The 9,516-nt window shown below is 48.8% G+C and overlaps 1 protein-coding gene across 1 annotated transcript; it reads left to right on the forward strand.

Annotated features, from left to right (window-relative positions):
• Positions 1-6: 6 nt before the first annotated feature.
• LOC108547784 (uncharacterized) lies at positions 7-8,032 on the forward strand. Its single transcript, XM_017900439.1, has one exon. It carries the CDS (start codon positions 756-758, stop codon positions 2,436-2,438), a length of 1,683 nt encoding a protein of 560 aa, XP_017755928.1. The 5' UTR covers positions 7-755; the 3' UTR covers positions 2,439-8,032.
• The last annotated feature ends 1,484 nt before the right edge of the window (positions 8,033-9,516 follow it).

Here is a 9,516-nt window from a genome sequence, read left to right on the forward strand (position 1 = left end):
GAGTGTGTAACCTGTCCGCCGCGGTGGATCGGTACACGTGGAGGTGAGGGGCGACCAGGAGGACGTAGACGCCACTGGTGTACACCGCATACCACAGGAGGACCTGGCCTGAGCGACCGGCAGAAAGAGAAGGAGGAGGAAAAGAAGGAGGAGAAGGTGGTGGAGGAGGACCGGTGGGGGGTTGAAAAAGGTTGGCGAGAGAGTGCCGGTGTTGGAAGAAAGAAACGAACGGCCAAGAGGCGGCGGGCAAAGGGACGACCAGGTAGAAGAGGAAAGAGGAGCCACGGGCAGGTAGCAGTTGGTGGGGAAGCCGTCAGAAGGCGGCCATAATGGCCTGACGCGATCTCGAGCGAGCGGCGGCTACAGCTGCTGCGAAATAGCCGAGAGCGGCTCTCCTCGTCGTCCACGCACGCGTATTTTGCAACCGCGGACGGGCTGCGTCTTTGGAAAGTGACTGCGTAATCGCGAGTGGAGTGTGTTACCGGGTGGAGTCCTCGCTAACGTTGTTCCGTGTGTACTGTATGGTCGCGTGTGTGCTTGCGAATTTCTATTCCCGATCGACTCGATGCTCGGACGGTGTTCGATGATTCGACGGTTCTGGATCGTTGGTAGCTACTTTGCCATCGCGCATACTCTCTTCGACTTCCTTCTCTGAGTATTCCTCGCGGTGAAAGAGGGAGACGACCTGGGAAGTTGAGAAGATTTTCGGCGCTAGAGATCAGTCGGACCAGTCTCGTTCCGGATCATTCGCAGAAATGAGGGGTGCCAATCAGGACACGGCGACGCCGTATTGTCGCTGTAGAGTCCTCTACCTGGGAAGCTCCGTGCCCCATGCCAGTAAGGAAGGTTTGCTAGGGGTTCAGGAACCCTTGAGGGAACTGTACCCGGAACAGGGTGCTCTGGGAGCACGTGGACTCGACTCCTGGCTGAGTGTCTGGAGCAATGGCCTGCTACTAGAGAATGTCGACGAGCACCGCAAGAAGGTCACCAGGTTCTTCCCCATCGAGGCGCTTCACTATTGTGCCGCGGTCAGGCACGTCAAAGGCGGAAGCAGCGACGCCTCGAACACGAGGTTCCTGCCACTGGACTCGCCGTTTGCCAGAACGCCCAGCGCCAATCATCCGCCTCTTTTCGCCGCGGTTCTACGACGAACCACCGGTATCAAGGTTCTCGAGTGTCACGCGTTCATATGCAAGCGCGACATGGCGGCCAACGCCCTGGTCAGGTGTTGCTTTCATGCGTACGCGGACAGTAGCTATGCGAAGGGTCTGGACCCAGCGACCACGACGACGAACGGTGTCACCGGCGGTCATCCTTCGAACAACAGCCTCTACCATACCCTCGGTGGATCCAGCACTACCTTAGACAGCCCTCAAGCAACGCGTTTGGACACCACGTCGACGGATGACCTGAGTCTCTACAATGGAGACGAGAATCACAAGGTCTGGGCCAGGGGTCGCGAGGAAGTCGACGGTCTGTACCAAGAACAGGGCACTCTGAGAAGCACCAAGGGATCCAGACCTCGTCAGCTGGTCGCACCACCTCCTCCACCTCCACCACCGCCTCCACCCGCTCAACCCCTGCTTCTCGAGGAGTCTTCATCCTCCTCGGTTCGCAGGAAAGCCAACAAGAAGCTTAAGAAGCTGAAGAACCGATCGTCTCACGAGGATCCCTTGCAGCAGGCACACCTGCATCCTCAGCTTCATCAAGGGATGTACACCAATGGCCATGGACATCATACTCTGGGTCATCCGGTCAGGCAGCAACACTATCATCCTCATCCTCTGCCACCTAGCAGTCGATCAGTGGCAGGAACTTTAGCCAGACCAGCGCCAGTTTTGTTAGTCCCCGCTGCCACCTTGCCCAGGAAGGCCCACCACCATCCCAAAGGGCTCAGACCGATCCCAGCAGCCGCTCCCATCGTTCCAGTGTACGCCCCGCTTCCGGTAGTGCCACCTCCGCCAGCTGCAGCCATTTATCCGGCCGGAACTTACGGGACGGCTGGGAACAGAGGCAGGAGGCAGCATCCTGAGGCGGATACTTCGACTTTGGGAGCTTCCAGGAGGCTGGCTGCCTCCCACGCGGACTTGACTACCGCCGAAATGAACAGAGCAGCTGACAGTCCGGAGAACGAGTCGCGTTTTGGCACTGGGATCTACCGGCGGAAGGGCCATCTGAACGAGAGGGCGTTCTCCTACAGCATCCGGGCGGAGCATCGTAGCAGAAGTCACGGAAGTCTGGCCTCCCTGGGCTTCAGCGCACAGAATGGCAACGCGCTGCCCAAAGAAGAGAAGAAGGACAGGGAAATAGCTCAGTTGGTAGCCGGTTTGAATTTGGACGACAGTCCGGAGAGAGCGCAACTGCCAGTCAACTCCAGGAGCGGTTATTCTCACCATCAACAGCAACTGCAGCCTTTGCCCAGGCCTCGACCTCGTTAGGACCTCTCGAGTTATCGTTTCTTGTCGTAATCGCTCGCCAACCGACTCGTCCAAGTCTGGAAATCGTTGGAACTTGCACTGGTTAAGCCTGGTAAATCTTGGTCGGTCGAAAAACCAAGTCGGACGATGCTTGACCCAAGGTTTGACTAACGAGGACTCTTTGTTCCGTCATGGAATTGTGCACGGTTTAGTTCGGGACTGGACAGTTCATAGTCATAGACCTAGCTGACAGTGTGTACCGACTTGGACCGATTGTCTTCCGTTGAATAGCAACGCGAGGCAGCTGTTGTCCATTATTTTCGAGATGAAAGTGTTTCTGTAGGCCGAAATTTCGACTCGTTCTCCGGAGTCCGAAGGGAACCGTTAATCGGGGCACTTGTTCGAGCGGAGGAACAGGGGAAAAGGGTCTGTTGGATCGCGGCGTCAGCGTGGAAAATCGCGATGGGTGGTCGAGCCGTGTCCAACTGGTTCAGTTGGCTTTCGTTTCTCGGAACAGCCTTGCCCGAGTAGGAAAATTACGGACGGGCAAAAAGCCGACGAACACCCGGCCTCATCTTCGTCGCGCAGGTTTCTACCTGTGACCTCGATCGTCTTATCTCGAGAGTCGATCGCCTTTGTCGAATTAAGGACTTCGATCGTGGGACGCCCCGAAAAAAACCTCGACTGCAGATCCGTCTCGAGTAAATTGCTTTTCGAGCATTTTTCTGCATCCAAATGGAGTTACGTTTTACGGTCAAATTCTTTTCTCCTTCTCGCCATTTCGATCATCGTTGCTTCTCTTCGCGTTGTCAAAGGTTCGATGCTTTTTCTCGTGCGTTTCCGATCGTGGTTGGCGAAAGAGGTACCATGAGGTAACACCTCGCGAAGAAATAAAACGATCTTCCTGTCGAGAAATGAACAGGCTAATTGGACGAGCTCGAATTATTGTCGCCCGACCAAGAAGATCGTTCTAATGGCTGGAGCTCGTTAGACACAGTACAACCACGCAATCTCGTAATATTTCCTCCGAGAAAATAAGCGAGTAGCTTTGCCCAGGATCCATCGTTTCGTGGAAACTAGGCTTTCGTGGATCCTCTAGCAGAAAGTTACACACGAACCATGTTGCTCGGTTCGTTTCTTAAAATATATTCGATCATGAGATTTTTCGCTTCAGACAATTGGAGGATCGACTGTCTCAAACGTTTCTACTTTCATAGCTTCGCGATTCTTCGACGAAATCGGATAAAAATACTTTGTTCTCTTTCCTTCTTCTTTTTTCTTACGCGAGGCCAAAAGTTCACCACACTTCGGGGATTATCGAGGAATCGTATCAACGGTCGAGGCAATTTTCCTCTAGAAAAGGTAACGCGACGATTTGAATTCCCGGCGCATGAGTTTCAACCAACTCGCTTCGTGAGAACGCGAACGTTAATCTTAATTGCGTGAGAAAAAGTTACGCGCCACGGAGGGCAAAAGAGCGAGGGTTTCGAGACGAGACGAGAAACAAAACTTTGCATCTTGCCGCCTTGCTTTCTTCCCTAGGGAAAAACTCGAATCGAACGAGTCCTGAAGAAACCCTCGATTTTTTCCGCTATTAAATCACGCGAATCTCGCGACAAGCAAACATCGCGAACGGGTAATCTACGTGGATAAATTCCGCTGTAATATCGTTTCCATGACAAATCAGGTTTCGTAAGCGCGATTAAGTGCGAACCGGCCTTGCGATATTAACCTCAATTTCGATAACACCTACTAATTATTTCGATCTATAAACTCTCCCGGGTAATACGCAGTGATTATCCGATCGCATGGTCTCGCAGGCCGTTCTTTATTTCTCATTTATTTCTCATTTCACCTTGTTTTATCATTTTACGCGTGCAACGTCGCGGTGGCGATGGCCGCCGCGACGCCAACGCAAACATGGCGGAAACGGCGTGTGTCACGTTCCGTCGACGCTCCGTTTTATCTCGTGGAAAAAACAACCGCGATAACGAACGACTGTTTAATAACAGCGGAGACACCGAGGTTACTCAAGCCTGACAATTCGACGCGACTCGCGTAATCGCGTGCGGGATCGCGCTCATGAGAACCGAATCTGGGAAGAGTCAGGCGCAATTTCGTGCAACATGCAACAGTATCACCGCTACTTGCAATACGTTCCGGACAATTAACTTGATGATCGTAATTAGAACAAGGCTTAATGGCGGGGAAAAATCCGCGAGACTTCAGTTCCTCCGCGTCAAAGTAGTGGTTCAAGAAATAATCGAGCTTTGCAAGAAATAATTTCGAATATCGTAAACATCGAGAATTTGGAGGTTATGTAAACCGAGGATATCGTGTACACGAGAATTAAATCTCCCAGTTAGGATGAACTGTTTTGCCGTTAAAATTACGTCGGGGAATTCGAAGCTCGATTAACAACGTCGACGGGAAAGAGGAAAAAAGGGGCAAAACAGACCGAATTAACCTGATATTTTTACGACTCAATTCAGAGGCGCGCGCATGTTTGCTCGGGCATCGAGTATGCCTGTTTCGAAACTGGTTACAGACACCTCGTATGCACGAATACCCATTCCTATCGTCGCGTATGCATATACAATTAGGCTCGATTATTATCGATTCGCGGCCGATGTCAGCCGGTTACGCGCGCCAAGCCGCGTTTCGTCATTCGGATTTTTCTCCGGTTGTCTCGCGTGACGTTCGTTCGTGCCGACGAAACAATTTGCATCCATGGAAATGCGAGTTTACCGCTCCATTTATCCCGCGTTTTCCTTGGAAATCGGTGAACTCGCTTTTATCGGATCGCGGATCGGTGACCTTTTCGAATTCCTTAACTCACGTTTCGCGATCTCTCGTGATTAGACGCGATTTTCTCGTTATTAACCTTTCCAGAGCCGAATGTATCGGGGTTGGAAAAGAACCGTTACTTTTCACATTTTAATTGCAATTCGAAATATATTTTTAGACATTGAGCAACCTAGGTAATATCGTAAAATTTTTCACAGTGTATGAGAATAGATTAAACGGCAATAAATGGAAGTTAATAGCAAATGTTAATCGTCTATGAATCGAAGGAAAAAGTCGAGGGAATTACAACGTTCGACTCAGATACGCAATGCTTCCCGAGGTGAAGAGGGAAAAAGAATGGTGTATAAATGTGCTTAATGATCGGCGAACGGACGTATGCAAATGAGCTGGTAACATTCCGTGGAAGCGCATTCTATACTGCGCTTCATCGATCGCATTGATCGCTCTGTGAAAAGTGTCTGTCGATTTCGTAACGAGTTTCTCCGTTCTCGTGACACGTAACCCGTGACGATCTAAGAAAAAGAGGAAAAATTAGGGGAAAAAAGAAGAATTGCGTGGTAGTTTCAAGGTATCCCGAGTGCAATGGACCGAATTACGTAGCTGAATGTATAATTCGTAGATATCGGAACCCACGTGCGCTCCACAGATCTATTTACAGAGGCTAGAGCTAGTTTTCCCCAGAAAAACCAGAATGGGAACGGACGTGTTATTTTGAAACGCCATTAATTAAAATTCGAAATATAATTTCGAAAAAAGAAAACGACTGAAACGTTTCATTATTTCACGGGTTACTCGCCACGTCAAAATCGATATATCATAGATAATTATGCCTGGGTTACTCCAAAACGAATTTTTCAAAATTCTAATCGAGCTGTCAGTCTTCGTTCGAGGAGGAAGTAATCGACCATGTCGTTGCTGTTATCTCGACGAGTGAGACAGTGGCGTGTTTGGCAAACGGAAACGCGCACGTAGGCATGCCAAACAATCGCTTTTCGTAAGCGCGTTCGCGGTCAAAGGAGTTTATGAAACGCTGACCTACTGACACTTATCGGCCAGCAAATTGAACCCCGTCTTGCGCCAGCACGAAAATTCCTTTCACTGTTCATAAACCGATTGTCCTCGAATGGACCTCTTTTCACCTCCAATGACGTCATTGTTGCAGGAAAATCGTGTCTAATCACCTTGCCATTATATCAGTCGTAACGAGAAGTACAGAAGAGTAGAGAGAAGGAACGTGAAGATCAATTTCGTTTCGTACAGACGATCCACCAATTGTTCTATAGCAATGAAAGAGATTCGCCGAATAGGTCATCGAATTTTCCACGCCGAAGTCGCGAATTTCCCCTTAGTCGAAGCTGTCAACTGTACACGGCAGTGCCTCCGTTCTATTCGCTAATTGTCCTGTAAATTTCGACAGAGAGCGCCACAAGCGCTACCCCGAATGGTCCAGCATGGGAATCAGTGCCAAACGCCATAGAGTGCCCGACTTAGCAAATCGTATCGCAATTTATTGCCCCTTTTAACGCTGTCGTTTAATTCCTTCGCTGTGCTGAATTTAGCAGAAGCTTCCTGGACCTAGAGCCTAATGGGGATGACACGCGAGTTTTCGCAGATTCGCCTAGTCATTAGGGTTATCAGGCTGGAACGAGAGTCCCGCTCGCCTGTTCTTTAAGCTTAACAAAAATTAGCCTGACTTCGTGAGAGAGTAATTCGTTCGTCCTTCAAACAGCTCACGGAGGAAGTGGAATATTCGAATTTTACTGGAATATTGTCTATTAAGGATCACGTTATTTCCTAAATTTCGTCTCCACAGCGAAAGGATTAAACGAAACTCTGAAAGGGAGTTCGACACCTGGCTGGCTGCGACGTCCTCGGCTCTTAATCGCGATCGAGGACAAGGTTAAGAGTTCCGTGACGAAAAACAGCACGGTGTCGGAAAGAGGAAGCAAGAAGCATGATAGATCGCGACGATCTTCGATAGTTGCAAGTCAGGACAGAGGTGGAACTGGAACTTATTTATTTAATCGCATGTGCCAGATGATTGTATAGGAAAAGTCACACCAACCGGAGTGTTCTCAACACGACGATAATTATTACCTTGCGACCCTTCGATCGAACAGGACCGTACCGTGATAAGTATTTGTAGAGCAAAGTCGCCCCTTATATTCTCTCCTCTGTTAAATTCAACTCTCGATAATAATTATATTTTACGTAACAACAGACACCACTGCTTTACTCTGCAAATAACTACACGTCGCCGTAAAGGGGGTTACGAATCGTTAACGATCGATAGTAGTTACAGTTTCTTCGGTTTTCTCGCGGGGATTATCTCGTTAACTCTTCGTCTCATAGTAGACCAGACGAGATTGAGACGAACACCGTGAAGATCAAGCGCATCGACGATAAGGAAATGGCAGCTTGAACGAAGAGTTAACCGGCGAAAATTATGCGAGATTATCGCGAGGCGCAAAACGATTATTTATTTATCGTGGTCTGCGCTCGTTCCGCGGACGTGTAACGTAATGAAAATATATTTATCGCACGGCGAACGAGATGGCGTCTCCGCGCCTCCGTTTCTGGTAGTTTCGTGTCGCCTGAGATCGTGCAGACTTCTCCCGTGACACGCTTACGTGCATAACCACGCGTCCTCTTACGTAAGCCTTTAAAGATCACCGACTCGAGCATGCGGAATGCTATTTCCTCGTGAGAAGGATATTCAATAAAATTAAAGTATTTTTTTCCTCCAACTATCATTCTTCCCCCCCTTTTGTAACTTTCTGGCCATCTGTGGCCATCTGGCTAACTATGCAATTTGAGGTTAGGAAAAGGTCCCTACGCGAAGTAATATTTGCACAGCCCTGGGATCTTTTCACCGGGGTTCCAGGGTAGATTGGAAAGAATCGCGATAGATCTTGCGAATTAGATTATAAGCATTCTGCATGGATCGAATGTTAGGGCCCAGAATGGAAGAGAACAAGAATCTATTTGAAAAATGGCGCGCGAGGATTACCAAAGACGGATAATCGGAGGGCCATCCTATCCTCTTAAATTACTTGTGAACATGTTATGTATATTGTTACGTGTCGATTGCCATGCAAGATTAATTAATAATAAACTAACAATGCAACTAAGATCGGGTAGCAAGATTTGAATCCTCGTTAACACTGGAACTTGTTCCAGTAACTGGAATCGTGCAGTTGCTTTTGGCACGATTAATATTAAGTTTTGTTCGACCATCTGTATTCGCTGTATTTAGGTCTACCTCGAAAATGGGTAGTTCTAATGTTAAAAGAAGAACGAGTGGAACAATTATCCTAGCATACTCTGAGTTCGCTGTAAAAAGGAAATTGCTGAGATTTGCAAGCTAACGAATGGTGGAAAGGTGGAATATCGAAAGCATTGGTCGACGATAGAGCTACGGAATAGTCTTCCAAGGATTCTAGCATCACGATAGGTTCGAAATGAAGCGTTTCCCGCTCGATACGTACGCTGCATGCCTGCGCGCTCTCGGCACGAACTCGCGCGGGTCTCCGTCGTCGACCACATTCCGTTCTCGCGTGTAGTTTTCAGGGTTAACCACAGCCGACGATACGCCAGTTTCGCGATCGCGGCAAACGTCCCTGGAATGCAAATCGCCTTGATTGGCAGCCTAAGTGGAACGCCTTTTTTCTTCTTTATTCCCCTCCCGCCGTTTGGCTTCGACGCTTTTGAAAACGAGTCTCGTTGAACTCTTCAATTGGAAGTCCTTCCTTCACGAGTCTAACTTGGACGACTTGGATTTCCTTGAAGCGTGTCGTGGTTTTCGATGAAACTTCCTCGATCCTCTTTTCCGTATTCCTCTCCTTGTCTTAATAGATTTCGCTGCTTGGAAAATTTCTCCTTGGAAATCAATGATCGATGGATCGAACGTTGGCAGTCGGTCATGAATGAATCTAGAGGTTCTAGCTTCTGAAGAATCGAACCTTGACACGTTTCATCTGCTCCGTCTCCCTTGAATAAGTTCTTAATTAAACATACATGATTTTCTCTAATTGTTCCTTGAGCGATGGCTCTTGCACATTAACGAATAATTAACAGGCAGAGCTGTCAAACAGTGGCAGAGAGAGAGATTTCTAATCGCGTAGAAAGCGTTGGTGTGTTTAATTGCGATCAACCATCGCCTGGAATGGCGTCAGGGTTAATTAGCCTGGAGATTCGCGTGATCCATGGATCCCCGTGACCAGACGATGACACCAGCTGTTTAAGCGTGCCAACCTTGCGGCACGTCGAGTGCATCCAACCGATTCGCGTT

The sequence above is a fragment of the Eufriesea mexicana genome, unplaced genomic scaffold, assembly GCF_001483705.2.
Source record: "Eufriesea mexicana isolate 0111107269 unplaced genomic scaffold, ASM148370v2 scaffold1223, whole genome shotgun sequence".
NCBI classification, from domain to species: domain Eukaryota; kingdom Metazoa; phylum Arthropoda; class Insecta; order Hymenoptera; family Apidae; genus Eufriesea; species Eufriesea mexicana.